At 40.8% G+C, this 15,173-nt stretch overlaps 1 protein-coding gene and 1 pseudogene across 1 annotated transcript in view; one reads left to right on the forward strand and one right to left on the reverse strand.

The window, feature by feature from the left end:
• The first annotated feature begins 940 nt into the window (after positions 1 to 940).
• On the forward strand, positions 941 to 6,530 carry LOC129088141 (glycosylated lysosomal membrane protein-like; annotated as a pseudogene).
• A 7,673-nt stretch (positions 6,531 to 14,203) lies between these two features.
• Positions 14,204 to 15,173, reverse strand: part of LOC129087830 (cadherin-related family member 3-like) — a 90,719-nt gene continuing 89,749 nt past the window's right edge. Inside the window, exon 19 of the mRNA XM_054594854.1 lies at positions 14,204 to 14,361. Coding sequence (XP_054450829.1) covers positions 14,204 to 14,361 — 158 coding nt within the window. The remainder of the gene's footprint in view (positions 14,362 to 15,173) is intronic.

Raw genomic sequence — 15,173 nt, forward strand, 5'->3', positions numbered from 1 at the left:
CATATAAGTGAAAGCCTATGGTATTTGTCATTCTCTGACTTATTTCACTTAGCATAATATCCTCTAGGTCCATCCATGCTGTTGCAAATGGCAAGATTTTGTTCTTTTTTTTATGGCCAAGTAATATTACATTGCGTATATCTACCACCACATATGTATCCACTTGTGTATTGCTGGGCACTCGTGTTGTTTCTATAGCATGGTTATTGTAAATAATGCTGCAATGAGTGTGGGGCTGCATATATTCTTTCAAATTAGTGATTTGGGTTTCTTCAGATGTGTACCCAGAAGTAAAATTGCTGGGTCACAAGGCAGTTCCATTTTTAATTTTTCAGGTAACTCTACACTGCTTTCCACAGTGGCTGCACCAGTCTGCATTCCCACCAACAGTGCAACAGGGTTCCCTTTTCTCCACATCCTCAGCAACACTTGTTGTTTGTAGATTTATAGATCATGGCCATTCTGACAGGTATGAGGTGATTATCTCATTGTGGTTTTAATTTGCATTTCTCTGATGATTTGTGACATTGAGTATTTTCCTGTTTGTCTATTGGAAGGAGGGAATGAATGTGCAAGTGAGAAAGAGTTGAGGATTCAGCATATTGTGTGAGGAGCTGGATAAGAGTAATAGTACTACTGGCTAGTAATAATACTACTACCAGCAGTAGTAATAGTAGTTGCATATAATAATCAATGTAATTGATAACTTCTCTCAAACTTAATGATAACTTATCATGCATTATATATTTTGCTAATCATTTCATAAAAATTGAATACAGACTTCCATATTGATCTCTTAAAATTAAAGCAGGGGTCTCCAACTTCCAGGCTGTGGACCAGTAATAGCCCAGGCCTGTTAGCAGCCCGGGCTACACAGCAGAAGATGAGCTTGAATGTAATGCGCTTGAATCATCCCAAAAACATACCTCTATGCTGGACCATGGAAAAATTGTCTTCCACAAAACCAGTCCTTGATAACAAAAAGTTGGGGACCACTGAATTAAAAGGGTGAGAGAGATAGAGAACTCAACAGGTAGTCTTTGTTCTGGAGCCTTACCTGCAATAAGCTAAGTTGCTGTCAAGATACTGCATAATGTTAAATAAGGAATTGTTTAAATCTAATATTACTGTTCACAACAACAAACACAAATTAAATTTGTTTTAGATCCAATGAACTGTCTAGACTGGCCCTACAGCTATGCTAGTAAGTGATGTTTGTAATACAACTAGAATACAATAAAACTGCCAACTTTTCCTACTTACAGCCACCCTCAGAGACTTTAGATGATGAGCTAACAAAATGAGATGCTGTTAATTACATTCTTAGGTAGTTTTTATTCCAAAGGGATTATTTTGCTTTTTATAACAGAGATAACCCATTTATTATAAATGAAGGAGCATAACTTGGAGGTGGATGAAATACAATACAAGGTAACAATACTGAATGGAAGCAATTGTGCAGATGTTCTGGTCCATGGCGACTCCTTCATCAGCCTTTCCTCATCCTTAGTGAGGAAAAATTGTGTTTTTGAATCATTTAACTCAAATTTCACACTGTCAACTAGATTTCCTTTTTGTTTTGATAAAATAATTCTGTAATTACAGTCATTCCACAATGGAGAGAGTTGCCTGGTAAACAGTGAGTTCCCCAGTATGGGATATTTAACCACACCCAGAATCAACACTGGAAACATATGGGGAAATTCTTTACAATTGATCTATGTATAAGGATTTGACTAGGAATATTTGAAAGTAATTTATTAAATAAATATTTTTGGCCCCTCTCTTGGGCCAGGCACTATGGAAGGGAATTTTGGGTAGCTCATGGCTTCTGTCTTCAAGGAAAATACAGTCCAGTAATTCTTTTAACTTTGAGGTTCCACAAATTCATCTTAATGAAATTTATATCAGCTCTCTCTTTTCTACCTTGTCAATAATTTCTTGAATTTAAAGAAAAATTGTCTCAATTTTTTAAATAAAAAATTTTGTGTGGGGGTTTTTAAATATGGAGAAACATATAAGAGGATAGCACCTCACCTTCTTTCTGGTATCAGCTAGCTGTCACTGTATGGCAAACCAGAGGCTTTGAACAAGTATTTGTTGTTGGAGCCCACACATTTAGGGTCAGCTAACGGTTGGCTGAACTAGGCTGCATTGGCTGGGCCATTCTGCTCATCTAGGCTACATCCATGTATCTGTAGGTTGGTTTGGGCATCCAGGTGGTATATATATCAGGCAAGGGGAAAGTGATTGAAAGTCAGCCAAGATTTCCTCCTCTTTGAACCAGAATAGAAGTGTAAGACCAGCACAGGAGAGTCCTATTGCACAGATCTAAGATCTCACTCCTACAGTTCAAGCTCCCTGACCCCTCCCCAAAGCCAGAGAGAAAAGATGTTAGCCAATAAGGAGATGCCATGTCTCCCTGGCCCACAAAGATGTGCAGAAGCACTGAAAAGGCTGGGTAAGGCTCCTCTGTCCCTGGAACTAAGAGGGCAAACAAAGCTTTGTCACCATGAAAGAGCCAATGACCTCCTCTGCTGTCTCATCAGACCACATGGAGAGAAACAACTGTTACTCCTTTATGGCCTCAGAAAGGTTCATAGCTATTCGACCCCGGCCCAAACCTGACAGAAAATAATGACATGAAGCTCAAGGGGTCCAAGAGCCTAAGGGAGCCATGGAACCCTGGAGAAGAAAATATAAAATATTCAGAATAGACCTTTACTGAAATGGACAACTTCAACAAAAATAGATTATAAGATGACTTACATTCGTGTATAATGTACATGTGTGCATACATTCTATACATACACACGCTCACACACACATACTCACACATCTTCCTAGAACTAAAAATAGGATCTTAAAAGTTAAAAAATCAGTAGATGAAATGAAATTGAGGGCAGTTGCTGGTGAGACCCAATTAGTGACCCAGAATATCATGTGAAAGAAATCTCTAACAGCAGAGCAATAATTCAATGGGTTAGGAATTGGAAGAGGAAAAGAGATTTAGCTACTAAATCCTATAGACCTAACATGAGAACAATCAATTTCAAAGGAGAAAAAGAGACAGAAGGAAAAATGAACAATAATTATACAAATCAAGAAAGAAAATACCCAAAGCAGTAGACAGATCTAACTTAGTTCAAATTGGTTTGAAAGAAAAGCCTCAGACCTCTTACAAAATTCTAGAATAAAGTATTTAAAAAGAAATAAATCTCCTAAATTCTCACCACCAGATAATACCTACTTACATTATTAAAAAATAAAAATAACATATATATAAGGTTAGAAAATTCAGTGGTTTATAAACTGTGAAAAGTAAAAATTTCCCTTCATTCTCTACATTTTCATAAATCCTCAAACTTTCCATAAAAGGTAATCATTATTAACAATTCCCTGCAACTCCTCACTGGCCCCCAAGTTTATGCATATACCAACATATAGATCTACACAGATGCTTTTATAAATTTATTTACATTAATAAAAATTATGCAGTTTACCATCATTGATCACTTAATATATCTTTCATATTAATATATGCCTAATTTTTAAAATATTGTAGTATGATATGGACATGATGTGATTTTGCAACTGACTCCTTATTAAATGGACACTTTAATTTTATTCCAGTTATTTTTCTCTTAATACAGTGCTACCATGAGCAGCCATCTAAAAAAACTCACAGATTTTTTTTTTTTTTGTAAACCTATCTACTGGGAAATACCAAGCAATGAAATTTCCAGGTCAAGGCACTTGCATATTATTGATTAAAGGCCTTAAAAATATTCCTGGTACATAGTAGGCACTCAGTAAATATTTTTAAACAAATTAAAATGGTCATATTGTTTGCCAGAAGATGGCATTAGTTTATACCACATATTAAAGACTCTTAAAATCATTATAGTTTAGGACTCTGGTGTCTTCTGCTCCCTGAAGCTGGGGCTGCATATATTGCCGTGAGCAACCCCACTGGAGCTGGGGTTGCTTGTGACCCCAGCCCCATTCTCCTCCTGAATCTTCTGTCTGCAGCTCTGTTTGGCCTGCTGGGGGATCCCCCGCCAGGTGAGGGGCTTGACCAGTAGAGGTTTCAGGAAATGCTATTCTTAGAGCATGTTTGGAATCTAGGACAATGGGCGGGGTGGGGGTGGGGGAGGGAGGCAGGGCAGGGAGTGTTGGTAGTTTTGGAGAGCTGCATAGGGAAGAGTTCTTCATTTTGGAGGGGGGTATTAGGGCTTCTTGTTTTCTGGGGAAGTCTGGACCCTGACTCAGCCCTGAGTGACCCACATCCAGGCAATGTTAGCTTTTTCCTTCTCTCAGCTCTATGTCCTGATCTCTTAACCTGGGTCTAGGCAAACCTGGCTCTTCCCCCTTCTCCTTCACCCGTCTCTGCCTTTGCACCAAGACTACCTTAGCTCCCACACAAATTTCTCTTGTCTAGGCCCCACCCTGTCCCCAGAATTTCCAAGGTTCCCTGCCTCTACTCCCCAAGTTTCTCCTTTGCCCTGTGTCTCTCCCTAATCCTCTTTTCCTGACCTTCCATTACTCCTTGTCCCAGGTGTCTCAGGTAGTCATCCCTAGCAATGTGGGACCCTCCTTCCGGAACCTGCTTCGTATCCAGGCAGTGGGCACCAATTCCACACTGCACTATGTGTGGAGCAGCCTCAGACATCCAGCAGTGCTGCCGGTGGCCACCAATACTCCCCATAGCATCCTGAGTGTCAACTGCTCTCCCCTGAGCCTGATGATGCTCCCCAAGGACAACATCGTTTGCCTCTGCCCTTGTCTTTACCAGGGCGAGGAGGTTGGGGGAGAACCAAAGGGAAGAGGATAAGCTTCATCAAATTGGAGGAACTGAAGACTGGGTGTGTGAAGTAGAGTCAGGTGTGAGAGTCTGGGCATGGGTTCCAGTGAGTGATGGAGAGCAGGGCATTATACAGGAGAGAGCTGGACTCAGGCAAGCCCCTTCCCACCTCACTCCACCTGCCAGCTGTTTGCGTTTGACAGTACCAACTTGTCTCATGTTGCAGCAAAACCTCCAGGAAAACTATATCCCCCATACTCCTTGGCCAAGTTCTCCTGGAACAACATCACTGACTCATTGGATCCTGCCACCTTGAGCTCCACATTTCGAGGCCACCACAAGCACAACCCCACTGGGGATTTTGCCAATGGTAGCCTGGCCTTTAGGGTAAGGGTGTGGTAATAGAAGAACTCAAAAGGCTGATTTACGAAGGTGGGAGTTAATGATGGGGGTGGCCTTCAAGCACAGGCATCCATCTGCTTCCCATGCTCCCCATGCCTCATCTATCCTAGGAGCAGGCCTTCTCCAGATCTGACTGACCAGCCTAACCCACTCGCCTCCTGCACACAATGGACACCAGCTAGAGGTGGCCCTGATTGAGGCCTCTCCCTGAAGAAACTGTTCCCTTTTTGGACTGGAGGTAGCCACCTTGGGCCAGTGCCCTGACTGTCCCTCAGTGAGGGAGCAGCACTCCATCTATGATGAATATACAACCACCGTCTACCAGGTCAGGCTTCCAGCAGAGAGATGGGTGGGGGGAGTGTAGATGGAACCCCAATTAGCACCTCAGACGATCATTCAACCACTTACCATTTAGCAACAATTTATTCAGCTCTTTTAAGTGCTGGGCACTATGCTAATGAATTTGACCCAGTCTCTGCCCTCAGAAGGGAAGACAGAAAGCACACAGTGCAATGTGACTCAGTGCTCTGGCAGGTGCAAGGGCCTAGGGACCCAGAGGAGGGAGTGAGTGCAGGCTTGCAGAGAAATAGGGCTAGAAAAGCACCTAGTGTTCATCCAGTCCAACTCCCCTCTCTACAGAGGAAAGGTTGAGGTCCTGGTGCAATAGCCTTTGAGTTCTAGAACAAGGCCTAGTACTCAGGACAACTAGTGACAGATGGAGCCTGAAAAAAGAGTGGGGTACAGAAGGGCCAGGCACAGGTTGTTCCTCCTTACTCTGCCTTGTCTGCTCTTCTCCCCAGTTGGACCAGCTACTATGGGGCTCCCTCCCATCAGGCTTTGTGCCGTGGCAACCAGTGGCTTTCTCCCAGAAGCAGGGGAGCAAAGAATCAGCCCTTCCTGCCAAGATTCCCTTGTTTATCCCACTTCGGCATACCTTCTCCCCCAATCACCTATTGTCCAAGCCTTCTTTGGGTCTCAGAACAACTTCTGTGACTTCAGTCTGATCTTTGGGGCTTTTACAAGCCCTGGCTACTGGGGCCAACACTATCTCAGCTGGTAAGAGTTAGGTTCTGGGCCAAGGGTTCAGGAGGTTGAAGTGGAAGAAGGCTGGGCCTCTCAGCCTTCCCTCTTAAATCTGCTTACTTCTCTTTCTTTGCTTGCTCTAGGTCGATGTTCCTGGGTGTGGGTACCCCTCCAGTGGATATCTATCTTGTCCCAACTAGTCCTAGGAATCATCGTGGTGGCCATGGGTGCTCCAGGGTTCATGTTGCTGGCTGAAGGTCTGTTTCTGCTGCTGGGCCTCAAGAGATACTCAGAATACTAGCCCATAAACTGAGGACCACTCTTTAAAGGGAAGGACAGTACTGGACCTGTGTGCTGTGCCTCAGACCTCTGCAGGTCTGAGAGTCAGTGTTCCCAGCCAGCTTCTCCCATCTTGTTTTACTGCTAAAACTCAGAGACTAGCCTCAAATCCTGTGAACCACTGAGTGGGGCTTCCTTTGCATTCTGGAGAGGGACCAGAGACAGGGTTATTGCTAGAGAGAGGGTGCCCATAGAGTTGCCTTCCTGTCCCTCCAACCTCCATTTCTCTTGGATGGGACTCACAGGTTGAAATGAAAGGCTTTCCGACATTGCTGCCTTGCAGGCACAAAATACTTTTTCCACAGGGAAAAATAAAAATAAATAAAATCATTATAGTTTGTAAAATGGTAACCCCCCCAAAAAAGACATGTTTGTGTCCTAATCCCTAGAACCTGTAAACATGATCTTATTGGGGGAAAAAAGTCTTTGCGGCTAAATTTAAGTTAAGGCACTTGAAACAAGGAGATCATCCTGGATTACTCAGGGGACCATATATCTAATAACAAATGTCCTTATAAGAGTGAGGTAAAGGGAAATGTGACAGACCCATCAAGCCAGAAGTGATGTGAAAGGCAGAGATTAGAGAAAGGCAGCCACAAACCCAGGAAGGCCAGGGCTGCCACCAGGGGCCAGTAACAAATCCTCCCCTAGAGGCTCTGAGGAAGTGTGGTCCTGCCAAAATTTCACTTTAGAATTCTAGCTACCAGAACTGTGAAAGAACAAATTGCTGTTGTTTAAGCCACCAAGTCGGTGCTCTTTTGTTATGGCAGCCTGAGGCAATGAATACAACCATTATTGTTAAATTGGAGTCTGGTGGTAAAACAGAAAAGAATACTTAGAGTTTGAAGGCAAATTGATTATGCACCAGAAGAAAGATTAAATTCCAGGGTCCTGCCCCTGAGAGCAGTTTTCTTAAGCCTCCTCCCAACCCCCCTGTCGTTTCCAGTGCATACATTTTCTCTTGATCAGATCTGAAACTGACAGCCAAAACAACTAAACAAAGGAATGCCAATACAACTTAACCAGTTTTTCTCAGTTTTGGCACAGCCACATGCACTACTAATTGATCCAGCTCAGACTTTGAGAAGGAAGTTTATAAATGCTTTGGGGTTTTTTTTCTTAAAAGCTCAGGTGGTGGCAGATGGAGACTTAACATATCTACATCCATCTAATTGTAATTAACGCAGCGAGAGTATTTCTGGAGAGGGGAGAGCATTTTCCCAGTCTCTAGTCTCTCCCCTGGTAAAGAATTATCATGCTATCTGGAACAAAGCAGTGTACTCCTTTCACAAAAGTTGTGAAGCTAATTACGGACCAATTCCAACATAGGCTGGCTTAGAACCATAGAGTGACCCCTTCTGTATTCCAAGCCACCGCTCTCTCACAGGGCAACTTTGACTTAATGAAACTAATCCTATTTTACACTTAGATAATGCTTATAGTATAAAAAGTACTGCCAAATGTAGAATCTCAATCCTTTTTTGTTGTTTCTCATAACAAACTTATGAGCTAGAAATGGGGCACGGATGAATGTATGCATTGTATACAATAGTCTAGAAGAAAACTGAATTTCAAAAGGCTATATCTCTTGTCTAAGCTCCAGACTTCAAATCCAATTAGTTGCTACAGCATAACGGCTCCTAAGCATTGACCTATCTGAGCTAGACATAAATGAAAAAATTAGCCTGTTTATCTTCAGGTGCTCTCTCTTCTTAGAAGGTGAGGTGTCCCTGGACTGAAAAGGAATCATCTCTGTGTGCACAAGTAAAGGGGGACCAATATCAAGATATTTCAGATCATCCAACCTCCCATTATCCTTTGACTCAAATTCATTGCTCATGGTTGTTTTACATTGAATAAGATTTGTTTAAAAAATATATATATATCCCTCCTTGGCCTATATGGCTCAGTTTATTGGATGTCGTCCCAATAACCGAAAGGTCATAGGCTCAATTTCTGGTCAGGGCACATGCTTGGGTTACAGGTTGAGTCCCTGGTTGGGGTGTGTATGAGATGCAACCAATGAATATTTCTCTCTCACATCAATATTTCTCTTCCTATCTTTATCTTTCTCTCTCCTTTCCCCTCTTTTTAAAAATAAATAAATAAATAATATTTTTGCCTAAGTATATAGCTCTCAAAAGATTGAATGCCTAAATTTCCTTGGCAAGACATCAGTAATAATAAAGTTTCCAGGGTTTGTTCTCCATAGTACTACAAAAAGCAAATTAAAAACAAGATCAATTGTGTTTTCTGAAAATGCTGAAGAAAATTATTCCTTTTTTTTTACTACTGGAAAGCAAAAAACTTCTTCTCTAAAGATAATTCCAGAGAGGAGCAAGATGGCAAAGAAGTGAATGGAGGTCACACTGACCTCCCAGAACCAACCTGAGATTACAACTAAATTGTAGAGAAATAACCCCAAACAAAAAACTGAACAAGCAGTGAGAGAGAAGCCTCATAACCTTGGACAGACAGAAGAATCGGATTTAGCACAACCTGACTGGTGAGGAGTGTGGTGGAGACTCGAGAAGGCTGGCTGAGCACCTACGGGAAGCAGTGCCAGAGGGATATTTAAATGGCCAGTTGGATCCCCCTGAGAAGAGCAGGGTCTAAACCATGGGTGGGGATTCCCAGACTATAGCACCAGAGCCCAAAAAGTACAAAGATAACAGCCAGCTGTGATAAGTGGCAGGGTTGCTCTCTCCCAGGCACTGGTGGCTGGAGATGCAAAGAGCTATTTAAAGGGCTAAACCATAAATTTTTATTTGCAGGCACTTACCCTGGTCTCTGGCAAAGATGGGGGCAGAGTGGGCTAGAGACACCCGAGTAGACACTAGGGACGGAGGCTTTGGGGAGAGAACTGAGGAAATAGCCAGCAGAATCCAGTGCTGACTCATCTCCCATTTGGCAGCAGCCATCTTGCTCAGGCGGGCCACTCCCCTGACTGGCAGCAGCTTGAGAGAAAACAATAGCCCCATCCTCAGGAGGGATTCTACCCCACCCTGTGGTGCCTAACCTAACTGCTGAGTGCAGCATGACTAAATAAACAACTGTAGGAGACAGCCACAAACAGTAGACTCCAGGAAGTCTCAAACAGACTGCCTAAGGTCAGATGGGGTCAACATCTGACATCACCAGAGGCAGATCCAGAAAGAAAAAACAGCAGTAAATACTAGAAGCCACTGAGGCAAAATCCACCATGGTCTTCTCCATGATTGGTGATATTTTCCTTACTACATAGCTTTTTAATGTTCATTTCGGGTCCATCAAGTTTATGCAAATTAAGTCATTATATTTTATACTAATAGGTCATTTCTCTCCTTTCTTATAATAGTCTTAATCTCTTAACAGCCTTATTAATACTGGTTCATTTGCCATTGATAGTGGGATTGTGGGGTAATTATTTTTGCAGATGGGGGCTTGTTTCCTGCGCATTGTGGTTTTGTTCTGGCAGCACCTGCACAAAAACACACAAGAAGTGGGTAGAGTGACACCTAGTCAATCAGCTGGAGGGTAGGGCCCACCAAAGAATGACCACCAACAATCAAAACCTAATTACCTACAGAGAGCCAACATAAATGGCATAAAAGGTATCCAAAGCACAGCAAGTTCAGGAGATCAAGGAGACTGTACCACTGAATCTCACAAGTCTCCTACCATAGAAGTTTATACCACAAAGACAGGAAATCAACACAAATCAATTTAAGAAGCAGAAGCAAAAAAGAAGAGTCTCACAAATAATGGGAAGACAAAGAAACACCCCTCAACTGAAAGGAAAGGAGGAATCCTCTCAAAGAGGATTAAATGATATAGAGGCAAGTAAATTATCAGATAATGAGTTCAAAACAATGGTTTTAAGGAAGCTCAGTGAGCTCAGTGAGCTCAGGGAAAATTACCAAAACTACAGTGAAACTACGAGGAACTTAGTGCAAACTATATCAGCATGAAAAAGGATACAGGAACTATGAACAAAAGACAAGAGGAAATGAAGAATGCAATTTCTGAATTCAAGAACACAGTAGAAGGAATCAAAAGCAGGCTCCATAAAGCAGAGGACAAAATCAGAGAACTGGAGGACAAAGTAGAAAAAAGCTCCCAGAAAGAGCAAGAAAATGAAAAAAGACTCAAAAAAAATGAAGAGGCATTGAGAGAAATGCAGGACAACCTGAAACATAATAATATCCATATAATAGGGATACTAGAGGGAGAAGAGGAGGAGCAAGGGATAGAGAACTTGTTTGAAAAAATAACGATGAAAAGCTTCCCTAATTGGAGGAGAGAAAAAGTCACACAAGTCCAGGAGGCACAGAGGGTCCCATTCAAGAGGAACCCAATGAGGCCCACTCCAAGACACATCATCATTAAAATGGCAAGTATCAAAGACAAACAGAGAATCTTAAAGGCAGCAAGGGAGAAACAGGTAGAGTAACATACAAGGGAGCCCAGATAGGGCTAGCAGTTAACTTCTCAACAGAAACACTACAAGCCAGAAGGGAATGGCAACAAATACTCAAAGTCATGAAAAGCAAAGGCCTGCAGCCAAGACTACTCTATCCAGCAAGGTTCTCAATTAAAATGAAAGGCAAAATAAGAAGTTTCCCAGACAAAAGAAGACTAAAAGATACACCTCCACCAAACCAGCATTTCAAGATATGCTAAAGGGACTGCTTTAAGAAGATGAAGAAAAAGAGTGAGAAAGGAGGAACACAGGTACAAAGGGAAATAACGCATAGGTACCTATTAATAATAACCTTAAATGTAAATGTATTAAATGCTCCAATCAAAAAACATAGGATAGGTGAATGGATAAGAAAACATGACCCGCACATATGCTGCCTACAAGAGACACACCTCAGAACAAAAGATGTACACAGACTGAAAGTAAAAGGATAGAAAAAACTATTCCAAGCAAATGGACAGGAAACAAAAGCCAGGATAGCAATACTTACATCAGACAAAACAAATTTCAAAACAAAGTCAATAAAAAGAGACCCAGAAGGACACTTCATAAATCTCAAAGGAAGAGTTCATCAAGAAGACATAAACATTCAGCCCTGGCTGATGTGGCTCAGTGAATTCAGCACCAGACTGTAAACCAAAAGGTTGCAGTTCAATTCCCAGTCAGGGCACATGCCTGAGTTGCAGCCAAGCCCCCAGAAGGGGGCACTCAAGAGGCAACCATACATAGATTTTTCTCTCCCTCACCTTCTCCCTCACTTCTGCTCTCTAAAAATAAATAATAAAAAATAAAATTAAAATAATTTTAAAAAAACATATAAACATTGTAAGCCTATATGCACCCAACATAGGAGCACCCAAATATATAAGGAAAATCTTGGAGGACTTCGAGAAAGATATAGACAGCAACACACTGATAGTAGGGGATTCTAACACCCCATTGTCACCAACAGATACATCTCCCAAACAAAATATCAACAAGGATATTTTGGAACTGAATGATGCATTAGATCAAATGGACTTAACTGATACATATATAGAAACTTTCATCCCAAAGAAGCAAGATACACATTCTTTTCAAATGCACATGGCACATTGTCAAAGACAGACCACATGATAGACACAAAACAAGCCTCAGCAAGAAACATTCAAGAAAATTGAAATCATAACAAACATTTTCTCGGACCACAAGGGCTTCAAACTAGAAACCAATCTCAAGGAAAAAACTGAAAAACATTCAAATTAATGGAGACTGAAGAGCATGTTATTAAACAATGAATGGGACAATAATGAGATCAAAGGAAAAATCAAAAAGTTTCTGGAAACAAATGAAAATGAACACACGACAGTCCAAAATCTATGGGACACAGCAAAGGCAGTCCTGAGAGGGAAGTTCATAGCAATACAGGCCTACCTCAAAAAGATAGAAATATTTCAAAAACACAACCTAACCCTACATCTTCAAGAACTGGAGAAACAACAACAAACAAAGCCCTGAATGAGTAGAAGGAAGGAAATAAACAAGATCAGAGCAGAACTGAATGATATAGAGACTAAAAGAACAACTCGAAAGATCAATAAATCCTGGAGCTGGTTCTTTGAAAAAATAAACAAAATGAACAAGTATTTAAGTAGGCTCATCAAGAAAAAAAGGGAGAGGACCCAAATAAATAAAATCAGAAACCAAAGAGGAGAACAGAAATAACAGCTGATAGCACAGAAATACAAAGGACTGTAAGAAATTACTATGAACAATCATATGCCAAGAAATTTGAAAACCTTGATGAAATGGATAAATTTTTAGAAAAATAGAACCTTCAAACGCTGAATGAGGAAGAAGCAGAAAGCCTGCAGAGACCAATAACAGATGATGAAATTGAAGCAGTAATCAAAAAACTTCTGGCTCACAAAAGCACTGGACCAGACGGTTTCACAGGAGAATTTTACAAAACATTTAAGGAAGAGCTATCATCTCTCCTTCTCAGACTATTCCAAAATATTTGAGAAGAGAGAAGATTCCCAAACTCTTTTCATGAGGAGAGCATCATCCTAATCCCAAAACCAGATAAAGATGCAACAAAGAAAGAAAACTACAGATCAGTATCGCTGATGAACATAGAGGCTAATCTTCAACAAAATATTGGCAGACCATCTCCAACAATACATTAAAAAGATCATCCACCATGATCAAGTGGCATTCATCCCAGAGATGCAAGGATGGTTCAATATTTGCAAATCAATAAATGTAATACATTATCCAAGTGCTGGAAGTAATCTAAGTTCCCATCAACAAAGGAGTGGATCGAAAAACTATGGTACATTTACACACTAGAATACTATGCAGCAGAAAGAGCTACTACCCTTTGAGACAGCTTGGATGGAACTGGAGAGCATTATGCTAAGCAAAATAAGCCAGGGGGTGAAAGACAAATGCCATATGATCTCACCCACAAGTGGAACCTAATCAACAAAACAAACAAGCAAGAAAAATATAACCAGCAACATTGAAAGAAAAAAGAAACAGACAGTAACGAGAGTGAAGGAGGGAAATGGGTAACAGAGAAAAGAAGGGAAAGAGTCAAATCAAGAAACATGTATAAAGGACCCATGGACAAAGCCAAAGTGGAAAAGGATTGAGAATGGGAGATGGGGGTGGCTGGGGCAGGGGTAAGTGGCAGCAGGAAAATGGAGACAAATGTATTTGAACAATAAAAACATAATTTTTAAAAAAGGTAATTCCCATTTCTGTTCTGTGGATCATAGGAGTAATCGACAGTTTGAATTAAAGGCAAGAGATATAAATTTAGATATTCAAATTCCTTTATTCATCAAATGTGTATGAGTCCCTACTCTGTGCCAAGCACGTGCAGGGATTATAGGAGTGAGCAAAACAAAGTCTCCAGTCATAACAAGCGCATCTTCCACTGGGCAAAGTCAGATAGTGAACATATATTAATGTAGTTTCTAATTTTCAGCAAAGGATATTTAGAGACTCAAGTATGACCAGTCCTGCTGTCCTCACCCAGATACCCTGAACTGGAAGGTTACAGAAAGCTATAAACAAAGCAGCTAGGCCTCACATGTACAATTTAATTTCAAATAGCCAAGAAAAAATTGTCATGAGAGTAACATAAAAACAAAAAAAAAGCAATCATTCAGATAAACCAGAAAATGCTACTCCTGCAAAGGAATTTTTAAGGATGTAGACTCCTCAGAAGGGTGAGACGCTGGGAGGGAGTGTATGATTGCCAAGGAGGGCTCCTGGTGCCTGGGAGGCTTCTTCCATTTTCTCGCACCTGTTCTGCTGTTATATTCATACACATTCCCAGAAACTGTGGAGGGAACACAAAACACAGATAAAGTGAATTACAATGAGCTCACAAAGCACTTGTTCATCCCACAAAGTGTTTATGAGCATTTCCTATACATCCAGCATAGCGACAGGTTTCTGGTCTTTTCAAGGCTTGCTCTGCTATCAAAGGAAAAACTATAAGCATAACTTAAAGCAGTATGTGATTTCACATGCGTTAAAAATTGTCCCTTTAGCACTAGGGAGCTCTTCTGTGGTAAAGGAATGGTTTTTCATCTCAACTGCGGTAGTGGTCATATGAATCTATTTAGGTAATTAAATGTCAATAGAACCATTCACACAGACATGTAAAAAAATAAGTGCATGCTAAAACCGGTCAGATCTGAGTACAGTCTGTAGTCCAGTTCATTGACCAATGTCAGTTTCCTAGTTTTGGTGCTGTAGTTATGGAAACTGTTGCCTTTGGGGTAAGCTAGGTGATAGGTACAAAGTACTTCTCTGTACTTTTTTGCAATTTCTTGTGAATCTGTAATTATTTTAAAATCAAACTTTGAAAAAAAATAGCATGTCAAAATATTTTTAATTGCCCCTCAAGTGATGTTCCTTACACAGTGTCTGAGATTTAACCCACCAATCTTTTATAGAAATAATAATGAAATATAATAATATGCAAGAGAAAAGAAATAGGGTAAGTAGGGCATAATATTGCAGAAAGTCAACAAATTATACTTTCTTAGGTGTCTAGGACATAATTAATAAATAAAAATAATACTAACAACAACAGCAATATATAATAATAATAGATTATTCCTATAGTATTTACTATATGCCAGA

Source organism: Pteronotus mesoamericanus, unplaced genomic scaffold (genome assembly GCF_021234165.1).
Source record: "Pteronotus mesoamericanus isolate MK-2021 breed Mesoamerican mustached bat unplaced genomic scaffold, CSHL_Meso_final scaffold_54, whole genome shotgun sequence".
Classification (NCBI taxonomy): Eukaryota; Metazoa; Chordata; class Mammalia; order Chiroptera; family Mormoopidae; genus Pteronotus; species Pteronotus mesoamericanus.